General features: G+C 37.2%; 1 protein-coding gene across 2 annotated transcripts in view; it reads left to right on the top strand.

Moving 5' to 3' along the window:
* Nucleotides 1–12,351, top strand: part of TEX9 (testis expressed 9) — a 59,820-nt gene that overhangs the window by 17,201 nt on the left and 30,268 nt on the right. For both annotated transcript variants that reach the window (XM_011363441.2, XM_011363440.2), the window contains 2 exons: nucleotides 1,948–2,030; nucleotides 2,395–2,568. In XM_011363441.2, coding sequence (XP_011361743.1) covers nucleotides 1,948–2,030; nucleotides 2,395–2,568 — 257 coding nt within the window. The remainder of the gene's footprint in view (nucleotides 1–1,947; nucleotides 2,031–2,394; nucleotides 2,569–12,351) is intronic.

Below are 12,351 nucleotides of genomic sequence, written 5' to 3'. Positions count from 1 at the left end.
AGGACATGAATGGTCAGATGTTGGCTGTTTCTCAGTACACAGTCACCCATAGCCCTGTTACAGTGTTCCTTCTCCCAGATACAGGGAATTAGCACAAACTACTGTAAATTACTATTTTAAATTGCAGAATCACCTCTCTGTCGCTTTGCCTTCCTATCTTCCTTTTTGATAATTTTTGGCCTTGGAGTCTCCTCTTTTTTATTCCAGATAATTGCCTAGGGTTACATGTGGTGGAGTAAGGAGGCAATCAAAAAGTAGTTTAGCAGCACGGATTGCTTTGTAAGACTTAAAAGTTAGAGTGGGATGAGGAGGGACGTTAATGCTGTGGCCCTGCAGAGAAGAGAGCAGTCAGCTCCTTGACAACACTATTAAGGATAGAGTTGGGGAGAGAAAGAGATGGAAAAAGCCATGCTCTCCCATTCTTCCTTCTTTTTCCCTAGAGACCAATTACTGCAAATTTCACACTTTTGAATTCATCATTTTCCTTCTGTCCCCTGCTAACGTTACATGAGAGGCTAGGAGAGTTGAGGCTAGAGAAATCGAGGTGGCTTAGAACCAAAGTTTATTATCCCCATGGTAATACTGGGGACACTACCTATTAGGAGCTTTGGAAGTGTGTATGGAGATGTTTTGTGCTCTGCAAGATTTATTCTAGTGACTCCTCACAGACAGTTCAGAGTGTTAACTCAAGGTAAGCTCCATGAGGGCAATGCTTGCTTGTAATATCCCTACTATACCTGGAACATAGTAGAGACTTAATGTATATTTTTAGAATAAATTATTGAATGAATTACTAGGGAGTTCTAAGTTCATTTTTCATTTTATTTACATTTAAAAGCCTATAAACCTCAAAGATTTACTGCTGATGTTATTAAATAAAGAACTTTTGCTAGCAATGAAACACCAAAGGTAGATCTTAACGAGGGTTTGTGGGAGAAAGTTTCAGCAGTAAGATGTTAGTGTATTTCTTTGTTTCTAAGATAGTTGTCCCCAACGTTTTTGACACCAGGGACCGGTGCTCCTATGAGAATCTAATGCCCGCCGATCTGAGGTGGAGCTGAGGCAGTGATGTTAGCGCTGGGGAGTGGCTGCAACTACAGATGAAGCTTTGCTCTCGCTTGCCACTCACCTCCTGCTGTGTGGCCCAGTTTCTAACAGGCCACAGACTGGAGCCAGTCTGCTGCCCAGGGATTGGGGACCCTGTTCTAAGACACATACAGTACATTTTAACTTCTGTGAAACTGGGATGTATCTTAGAGTCAAAGGCATTTTATAAACACAATGGTTGGATTTGAAGTAGTTTTGCTAGAGAGGATTTGTATTTATTTCTGCCAAACACTTGGGGACATTACTGACTTGAGACCACTTTAGATTCTGTTTGAGGTGCTTCGGACCACCTTGGTGAGTATAAATTCAGTATTCATACCCCTGTTCTAAGACACATACAGTACGTTTTAACTTCTGTGAAACTGGGATGTATCTTAGAGTCAAAGGCATTTTATAAACACAATGGTTGGATTTGAAGTAGTTTTGCTAGAGAGGATTTTTATTTATTTCTGCCAAACACTTGGGGACATTACTGACTTGAGACCACTTTAGATTCTGTTTGAGGTGCTTCGGACCGCCTTGGTGAGTATAAATTCAGTATTCATACTTACATGAATACTAGTTTATGGTTCAGATTCTCAGGAGTGGTTTTTTGGTTGTTTTCCCCCTTTCTTTACTTGGTTCCATTGTTGAGATATAAACAGTTTGTTTCTGTTGGGTGGACTTGTTTTTCGTTTACTTTTTCATTAGTGATATTTAGGGTCTTTAGTGTTCCCAAACAGGGATTTCCTGTTAGGCTCCCCATCTTGAGCATTTTTTCTCTCATAATATAATGGTCTTATAGTTGATGACATCTTAGATTCAGTGAAAGGCAATAAATATAATTATTTAAATCCACAGAAGCACAGATCAGATTTCTGAAGGCTAAACTTCGTGTTATGCAGGAGGAATTGGATAATGTTGTATGTGAATGCAATAAAAAGGTAAATTTTTAAAACTTTACAATATAAATGCTCTAATATTCAAACACAATTTAGGAGCAGTTTCAGTTATATTTTTAAAATAGTTTCATTGAGATATAATTCACAGTTAAATTTTCAATTCAAAAGTTGTTTGTAAAAACAACTTCATTCTGTGCTGAGATGTTGAATTTTTACACAGATAATTTTAAATATTTGTTAGCAATTAGCATTTTCTATATTTGACTTTCAAGTGTAAGCTATTAAATACAAAATATCAGACTTCTGTTTTTGAAGATGAGAATCAGAGATCACATGAAGTTCTGCTTTATGTTTTGATAGCAAATCTTGTGTGTTTTTTATATAATCTATAATTTCATAACTATAGGAAGATGAAATCCAGGATTTAAAGTCTCAAGTAAAAAATTTTGAAGAAGATTGTGTGAGACAGCAGCGAACAATTAATTTGCAACAGTCTCAAACAGAAAAATATAAAACTCTTTTCGAAGAAGCAAACAAAAAGTGTGATGGATTACAGCAACAGCTGTCTTCAGTAGAAAGGGTAATTATTTTGCTGTTTTTCCTAACCTAATGTCAAAGATGCAGTAAAACATTAGTTACATGTTTGTATAGCCACTACTTTGGGTTTAATTCTTTTGTTAGTATTGACTAAAAACTCTCTCCCCATATATAGGAGAATTTTTTTTTTTCAATTACTGTTTGTTTCAGGTGTACAACATAGGGATTAGACATTTATATAACTTACAAAGTGATCACCCTAGTAAGTCTAGTACCTATCTGACACCATATTTATTACAATATTATTGACTATATTCCCTGTGCTATATTTTACGTCCCCATGACTATTTTATAACTACCAATTTGTGTTTCTTAATCCCTTCCCCTTTTATACCTATCAAAACATTCTATATCTATGAGTTTCTCTTTTGCTTATTTTGTTCTTTGGATTCCACATATAAGTGAAGCCATATGTCATTAGTCTTCTCTGTCTGACTCTACTCAGCCTAATACTCTCTAGGTCCATCTATGTTGCAAATGGCAAAATTTTGTTCTTTTTTATGGCTGAGTAATATTCCATTGTATATATGTACCACCTCTTTATTTATCCATTGATGGACACCCAGGTTGCCTTCTTATCTTGGCTATTGTAAATAATGCTGCAATGAACATATGGATGCACATGTCCCTTCAAAGTAGTGTTTTGGGTTTCTTCAGATAAATACCCAGAAGGATTTTTGATTACTGAGGATTACTGAGTCCTTCTTTGTTGCTTATTATTGCCTTTATTTTAAGGTCTGTTTTGTCTGGTATAAGTATTGCTATCCAACTTTTTAAAATTTTCATTTCCATTTTTATGAAATATCTTTTTCCATCCCTTTCAGTCTGTGTGTGTCTTTTGATCTGAAGTGAGTCTCTTTATAGGCAGCATAAGAGAGGTCTCATTTTCTTATTCAGCCACTCTGTCTTTAGATTAGAACATTTAATTCATTTACATTTAAAGTAATTGATAATATGTAATTATTGCTATTATTCACATTTTTATCTTTTTTCTTAAAGAAGTTCCTTTAACATTTCTTCTAATGCTGATTTGGTGGTGATGAACTCCATTAACTTTTTTTTTTTTTTGATCTTGGAAGTTCTTTATCTGGCTTTAGATTCTAAATCACAGCTTTGCTAAGTAGCGTAATCTTTGTTGTAGGTTATTTTTTTCATCACTTTGAATATTACCTGCCAATCCTGTCTGGCCTGCAAATTTCTGTTGAAAATCAGCTGATAGTGTTATGGGAACGCCCTTATAAGGAACTAACTGCTTTTCTCTTGCTATTTTTAAGATTCTCTGTGTCTTAATCCTTTGACGCTTTAATTCTAATGTGTCTTGGTGTGCACCTCTTTGGGTTCTTTTTTGGGACTCTTTGCACTTCCTGTGCTGATATGTCTATTTCCTTTGCCAGATTAGGAAAGTTTTCAAGTTTTCAAAACTTTTATTTCTTCAAATAGGTTTTCAATCTCTTACTGTCTTCTCCTTCTGGTATCCCTATGATGCAAATGTTGGTACACTCGATGTTGTCTCAGAGGTCCCTTACACCAGTGGTCCCCAACCTTTTTGGCACCAGGGACTGGTGCTCCTATGAGAATCTAATGCCTAATGATCTGAAGTGGAACTGAGGCAGTGATGCTAGCACCGGTCCATGGCCCAGGGGTTGAGGACCCTTACTAAACTATCCTTATTTTTCTTTTTTCTCTTTGCTGGTCTGATCAGGTGTTTTCTGTGACCTTGTCTTCCAAATCACTGACTCAGTCATCTGCTTCATCTAATCTGCTCTTGATTCCATCTAATTTATTCTTCACCAGTTATTGTATTCTTCATTTCTGAATGGTTCTTTTTTTATGACTTCTATATCTTTGTGTAAGTTCTCACTGAATTCATCTGTTCTTTCCCTAGGATCATTGAGCATCTTTATAACCAGTGTTTTGAACTCTGTGTCTGGTAAATTGCTTGCCTCCATTTTTTTTAGTTATTTTTCTTGAGTTTTGTCCTGTTCTTTCATTAGGGACATGTTTTTTTGTCTCCTCATTTTGGCTGCCTACTTGTGTTTGTGTCTATGTATTAGGTAGATATGCTACATCTCCAAATTTTGGCAGAGTGGCCTTCTGTAGTAGGGCCTAGTGACGTATTCTCTCTGGTCACCTAAGCTGGGTGCTCCACGGGTGTCCCTTGTGTGGTTTGTGTATGCCTTCTGGTTATAGTTGAGCCTTGATTGCTGTTGGCATATCATTGAGTGGTATTGACCCCCAGGCTGACTCATTGTGCAGACTGGCTATGACTACAAAGAATGATCTCTTGTATGGGGCTGACTCCTACAGACTGAGATTCACTTTAGCTGGGCTCTGATGCCTCTGATTCCAAGTCCACCATTGGGTGTGTCATTTGTAGAGTTGGTTAGGTGGTACTTCGTGTTATCTGAAGCTGGCCACGAGGTATGTTGATTCTGGGGCCTCTTGGAAGGAGGTTTGGTGCAAACCAAGGTCAGCTGCAGCCCGTGCCTGGTCCAGGACCACATGGTAGGTGCTACAAAGTAATTTGTGCCTGTGCTGGTGTTGGAGGCTCCTTTAAGGCTACCCTGCGAACTGAAGACAACTGCCACTAGTGCCAGGTGTGGGGCCACTTAGCAAAAGAAATATAGGGCATAATTGAAATAAGATACTGTTTGGGGTTTGTGGACCTTTGAGCAATTTAAGGAAAGTCTTCAGCATTAACTGAGGCTGGCCGCTTGTGTGGAACAGCTGCTGATGATGTTTGAGCCTGATGGGTGAGTTAGGTGGGGTGGAGTTTCAGGGAATCACCAGAGTTGGGTGAGCAGTGTTAGGCAGGTTAAGGGGACTCAGATTTGGCATTCACCTGTGCCCACAGGCTGGGTGGGAAGAAGGCACAATAAAGGAACAATGGAGCTTGCCAGTGCTTCCTGGAGAGAGCTGCCCTGACTCCTGCCCCTCTAGCCTTAGCCCTGAAGCTAATTAATTCGACTCCTTCCCATATGTCCCTGGCACTTTTCAAGCAAGTGAGTCTGTGAGCAGGCCCTTTAAGATTTGCAATGCCTAAGTCTCTAGCAGCCTATTGTCTGTCTCAGACATAAACCCCATTGGTCTTCAAGCCAGACTTATGGGGACTTCTATTTCTGGCACTGGTGCCCTGAGATGGAAAGTCCCATGTGGGGCTGGGACTTCTCGCTCCTCAGATGGGACCTCCACAGCCAAGATATCCCTCCTGATTCTTAACCACCACACTGTGGGTGTGGGATCAGCCCATTTTTCATCTCCATTTCTCCTACCAGTCTTGGCGTGGCTTCTTATTTATATCCTTAGTTATAGGAGTTCTGTTTTCAGGTCATCTTCAGGTGGTTCTCAGTGATAATTGTTTTATAATTTAGTTGTAATTTTGATGTGATTTTGAGAGGAGATGAGCACTGCAATTACCTTCTCTGCCTTCATGACAGGAAGGCACAAGCTTAGTCCCTTTAAAACCTGGTTTTAAGTTTTGCTAGGGTGTGTCTAGAGTAGCCTCAGGAATTGTTCAGTTGTACCACTAAGGCTTTCCCTAAAGAGACCTTCCAGGATCTCACCGAGTGCCCCAGCTGATCACTCAAGACTGTTCATTCTGGCAAGTAGAGCTCAAATGTCTTCCTGCTATGTGTGAGCTATGGGAATTGTTCTATTTACAACTCCGTGGTTGTTCTTTGCCTTGCCAAGCTTCCCTATGTGCAGGTGTGGCCTACTCCTCAGTAGACTCAAAGGATTTCCTATGTAGATTCCTTAAGTTCTTTCCTAATATAGTTTCTGCTTACTCGAATCCTCCACACAAATTTTGGCTAGCTCAGTCTCCTCCAGTTCTGATCTCTGTCTCAACTCAACAGACCTCTTATCTCTTTTTGTTTTCTCCTTCCTGTACCCACAGTGTGGATATTGCTTTTAGCCAGGAGTAATTGTAGGACTACCTCATTTGTTTACCTTCTTTCTGGGATCAACAATCCTAATATTTTCCAATATCTCTAAACAGTTATTGAGTATTTTGACTACTTTTTTCTAATTACTTACAGTGGGTTTTTTTTTTGTTTTTTTTTTTTATGGTAGACCCTTATTATTTCATCATGGCTGGAAGCTTTAATATCTGTTTTGTTTTTCTGGTGAAATTAAAGTCAGTAGGTACACTGCACAAGGTTCTCTGACCATGGATAATGTCACATGAACACTCAGTAACTCACCTTTTTAAGAAAAAGTCTACTCACTTGTTACCTTGCTCCAGCTAAAATTGAGCTTTTTGTCATTTCCTAAAGATGCCTTGGTCTTTTCTGCTTTCATAGCAAAACTCCTCAAAAGCATTTTTTCAGCTTGAAGTCATTTCTTTATCTTCAAAAAAGCTTTTTTTCATTTTTATCTATTTTATACTATAAAGCCATGATATTAATGGTAACTTGTTTAATAGTGTACAGTTTATGAGTTGCTCTCATGTACAAATGTACATATAATAGTTGTATACTCTCATAATATTTTAATTATATATATCTGCCCCTTCCTGTGTTCTTTATTCTCTTCTTCCCCAGCTTAGTTTCCATGATACACAATTATCCATTGTCTATATTTTTAATTTGCCTGCCTATGTGGTGTGTGGGTAAAACTCAACCCTAGTCAATCCTAATTTACTCCCTACTGCAGGCCTACTCATGACCAGTAGATTATGGCTGGACAAAAATACACTGCTAAGTGGATTGTTCCTACTTTAAAATTATTTACAAATATCGAGTGTAGTGCTATTTTCCTCTTCTACTTTTTGAGAGGTCAGTTCTCCCTCCCACTTTCAGAGGTGATTTTTTTTTTTTTTTACAGATGATCTTTTCATCTCATTTTCCTATTCTCAGTTCATGAGTTTGCCCCCTATTTTACTAAGAAAACAGAATCAAAAGATAACTCTTCCTCATTCTATCACTAAATCTATTGATTTTTCTGCCTCAATGTCCATCTGTTCTGCTTTCTCCCTCATTATGATGCATTACTACCTCTTCTGTCTAAAGTTGATCACTTCACTGTATACTAGATCCCACACTCTCTCTTCTACTCAAAGACATTATTTCTATAATTATCCTGTCTTTCTTTCTCTTGCAAAAATCAGATTTACTCTATCTATTGGATTATTCACATTAGCATACAAAAATGCCATATAATCTCATATGTATATATACTTTAAAACCACTGTAGATCTCACATCCACCTCCTTCCCTATATTATTGTTCCCCATTATAGTGAAGCATCTTAAAATAGTTGTCTGTATTCAATGTCTGTATTCCTCATTTGCCATTCTCTCCTGAAACTCCTCCAGTTAGGCTCCCATCTCTGCTCTGCCTCTGAAACCATCCTTAACAAGGTCACCAGTAATTCACATTGCCAGTTCTAGTTAGTTATTGTTCCTCATAGTAATTTATATTTCAAAAATATTTGACATAGTTGATTAATCCCTCCTTGAAAAACTATTCATTTGGCTTTTGAAGCATTGCTGTCATGATTTTCTTCCTAATTTTTCTTACTTTTACATTTTGCAGTGCCAGTCCTTGGTTCTTTCATTTGTCTACATCCAGTTCTGAGATGCTCTCATTCATTCCCATGGCTTTATATACTATCCATTTGTTTGTCCAAGGCTCAGTCCTTGGTTCTTTCATTTGTCTACATCCAGTTCTGAGATGCTCTCATTCATTCCCATGGCTTTATATACTATCCATTTGTTTGTCAGCTCCACATTCTATTTCTTTCTCTGACCTCTTTTTTGAGCTCCAGACTTTTACATCTTTCTGTAAAGATAATAATAATATTGATATCTCTGGTTGATATGTTAAAATTCATATGTCCTAAATGGAGCTCTTGCTTTCCCTGCTCTCTGTAAACCTGCTTCTCTTTTTCTTTCTCAGTAAGACTTCATGCCAAAATCCAAGAGTCATCCCAATCCTTCTCTTTCCCCACATCTATATCCAATCCAACAAGTTTTGCCAATTCTGTCTTCAAAATACATAGAGTTAACCACTTCTCAAAAACACATTACTTCTACCATAGCCCAAGCTACTGTCTTTTACCTGTATTATTCCAATGACCTCCTTCACTCAGTAGTAATACCACAGTAGCTGGAGCAATCTTTAAAATTCTTAGATCATGACACACAGACACACACACACACACCCCTACTTAAACCTTCCAGAGGCTTCCTGTGACATTCAGAATAAAATCAAAACTTCTAGGCAAGGTTTACAAGGTCCACCTAAGTTCCCCTTGCCTGTTTCTGCTACCTCAAGAACACTATGGCTGTGTCACTCAGCTGAAGCCCCATGGACCACCTAAGTGGCCTATGAATATGCTAAGTGGATTTCTGCCTCAGAGTCTTTGTCTTCATTGTTCCTTCAGTCTGTAATTCTTTCCTCCAGATCTTTACACGAATCATTCCTTCATTTAGAAGCCTTCCCCCTAACCACTTTATCTTAAATAATTATGTCCTTCCCCCATTTCTCTGTCTCCTCACCCATATTTTTCTTCATAACCCTTATCACTACCAGATTACATGAGTGTGTACATATGTATGTGCTTCTCATCTCTCTCTTCCTCTACAGGGAAAACTTTTTGAAAGGAAAAATTTTGGTTAATTATCATGTGCTCATCATGTTGAATAGTACCTGGAACCTTGTAAGTGCTTGATAAATGTGTTGAATAAGTAAAGTCTTACTCCCAATTTCACACGTGGAAACTCAATCTACCACAGCTGGCAGGTTATCAGACTCCAAGTTTATTGCTTTTTGTTTCTTGTTTCTAGAACTTTATCTGATCATTTATTTGTCCTCATTGCATTATTCCTCATTCGAATTATTATGATGATTTACGTTACTCTTTTTTAGTTTTTTAAATTAAAAAAAATTTTTTTTATTATGTTGACATTGATTAATGAAATCCAGTAAGTTTCAGGTGTACAATTCAGCAACAGTAAGGTATATGTATATTGCATTGTGTGTCACTGCCCAAAGTTAAATTTCTTTCTGTCACCACATATTTGACCCCTTTTACCCCATATACCTTCCCTCTTCCCCCCACCCTCTGGTAACCACTAATATGTTGTCCGTGTCCATGAGTCTCTGTTTTTCATGTTTGTTGCTTTTAGATTTATATCACACATATAAGTGATATCATGTGGTTTTCAGCTTTTTCTGTATGGCTTATTTCGCTTAGCATAATTATATCAAGGTCCATCCATGTTGTCACAAATGGCAGTATTTCATCATTTCTTATGGCTGAGTAATATTCCATTGTATATTCAATGGACTTTTGCATATTCCATTGTATATCCATAGTTTCTTTATCCAATTATCTGTTATAGGACACTTTAGTTGCTTCCATGTCCTGGCCACCGTGAATAATGCTGCTATGGACATCAGTGTGCAAATGTCTTTTCAGATATGGGTTTTCAAATCTTTGGGGTAAATACCCATTAGAGGGATTGCTGGATCATATGGAAGATGAATTCTTAGTTTTTTTTGAGGAACCTCCATACTGTTTTCCATAGTGGCTGTACCAATTTGCAGTCTGACCAGCAGTGTATGAGGGTTCCTTTTTCTCCGCATCTTCTCCAACATTTGTTATTACTTGTCCTGATGATTATAGCTATTCAAACAGGTGTGAGATGGTATCTCATTGTGGTTTTGATTTGCATTTCCCTAATAGCTAGCAAAGTTGAGCATCTTTTCAAATATTTGTTGGCCATTTGTATGTCCTCTAGGGAGAAGTGTCTATTCAGGTCCTCTGCCCATTTTTTGATTGGATCATTTGTTTTCTTGTTGTTATTGAGTCGTATGAGTTCTTTGTATATTTTGGATATTAGGCCCTTATCGGAGGCATTGCTTACAAATATATTTTCCCATTCAGATGGTTTTCTCTTGACCTTGTTGACAATTCTTTTTCCTGAGCAGAAGCTTTTTAGTTTGATGTAGTCTCATTCATTGATTGTAGCTTTTACTTCTCTTGCCTTTGAGGTCAAATTCATAAAATCCTCTTTAAGTCCAAGGTCCTTGAGTTTAGTTCCTATGTTTTCTTCTATGTATTTTATTGCTTCAGGTCATATATTCAGGTTCTTAATCCATTTTCAGTTAATTTTGGTGTATGATGATAGACAACAGTCTAGTTTCATTCTTTTGCAGGTGGCTTTCCAGTTTTCTCAGCACCATTTATTAAAGAGGCTTTCCTTTCTCTACTGTATACTTTTGGCTCTTTTGTCAAAAATTATTTGCCATGTAAACATGGGTTTACTTCTGGACTTTCGGTTCCGTTCCACTGGTCTGTGTGTCTGTGTTTCTGCCAATACCATGCCGTTTTGATTACTGTCACTTTGTAGTGTCATTTCAAGTCAGGCAGAGTGATGCCTCCAGCCTCGTTCTTTTTTCTCAGGATGGCTTTGGCAGTTTGGGGTCTTTTGTGCTTCTACACAAATCTGATGATTTTTTTGTTTTATTTCTTTAAAAAATGCTGATGGGATTTTGATGGGGATTGCATTAAATCTGTATAATGCTTTAGGTAATAGGTCATTTTCACTATGTTGGTTCTTACAATCCAAGAACATGGAATATCTTTCCATTTCTTTGTATCTTCTTCAGTTTCTTCGAATAAGGTCTTATAGTTTTCATCAGATAGGTCCTTCACATGTTTCGTTAGATTTATTCCTAGGTATTTTATTCTTTTCGTTGCAATTGCAAAAGGAATTATTTTTCCACTTTTCTGACAGTTCATTATGAGAGTATAGGAATGCTATGAATTTTTGAACATTGATTTTGTACCCAGAAACTTTACTGTATTTGCTTATTGTTTTTAGTGTTCTTGTGGAGTCTTCAGAGTTTTCTATATAGAGAATCATGCCATCCGCAAATAGTGGCAGTTTGATTTCTTCATTTCCTATTGGATGCCTTTTGTATCTTTCTCTTGTCTGATTGCACTCTGTAGGACCTCCAATGTTATATTGAATAACAGTGGCAAAAGTGGACAGCCTTGTCTTGTTCCTGATCTTAGAAAAAAAGCTTTTAGTTTTTCACCATTAAGTATAATGTTGGCTGAGAGTTTGTCATATATGGCCTTTATTATGTTAAGGTTCTTTCCTTCTATATCAATTTTGTTAGTGTTTTGATCATAAATGGATGCTGTATCTTGTTGAAGGCTTTTTCTGCATCTATTGATATGATCATATGATTCTTGTTTTTTAATTTGTTTATGTGGTGTATCACATTAATCTATTTGCATGTGTTGAACCATCCTTGTGCCTCTGGGATGAAGCCCACTTTATTGTGGTGCATAATCTTTTTAATATGTTATATTTGGTTCGCGAGTATCTTATTTAGGATTTTTGCATCTGTGTTCATGAGAGACATTGGTCTGTAGTTTTCTTTTTTTGTATTATCCTACCAGGTTTTGGTATCAGAGTAATACTGGCCTATAAAATGAATTGGGAAATATAGCCTCCTCTTCAATTTTTTGGAAGAGGAGAGTAGGTATTAAATTGAGGAGAATAGATATTAAATCTTCTTTCAATGTTCGGTAGAATTCACTGGTGAAGCCATCTGGTCCTGGACTTTTACTTTTTGGTAGGTTTTGATGATTGTTTCATTTTCCATACTGTTGATCAGTCTATTTAAATTTTCCAGTTCTTCTTGATTCAGTCTAGGAAGATTGTATTTTTCTAAGTACTGGCCCATTTCTTCTAGGTTATTAAATTTGGTGTTATATACTTTTTCATAGTATTCTTGTATGATCCTTT

Source organism: Pteropus vampyrus, unplaced genomic scaffold (assembly GCF_000151845.1).
Source record: "Pteropus vampyrus isolate Shadow unplaced genomic scaffold, Pvam_2.0 Scaffold85, whole genome shotgun sequence".
Lineage (NCBI taxonomy): Eukaryota > Metazoa > Chordata > Mammalia > Chiroptera > Pteropodidae > Pteropus > Pteropus vampyrus.
The sequence above is the reverse complement of the archived record's forward strand: the minus strand, read 5'-3'. Positions and strand labels throughout refer to the sequence as shown.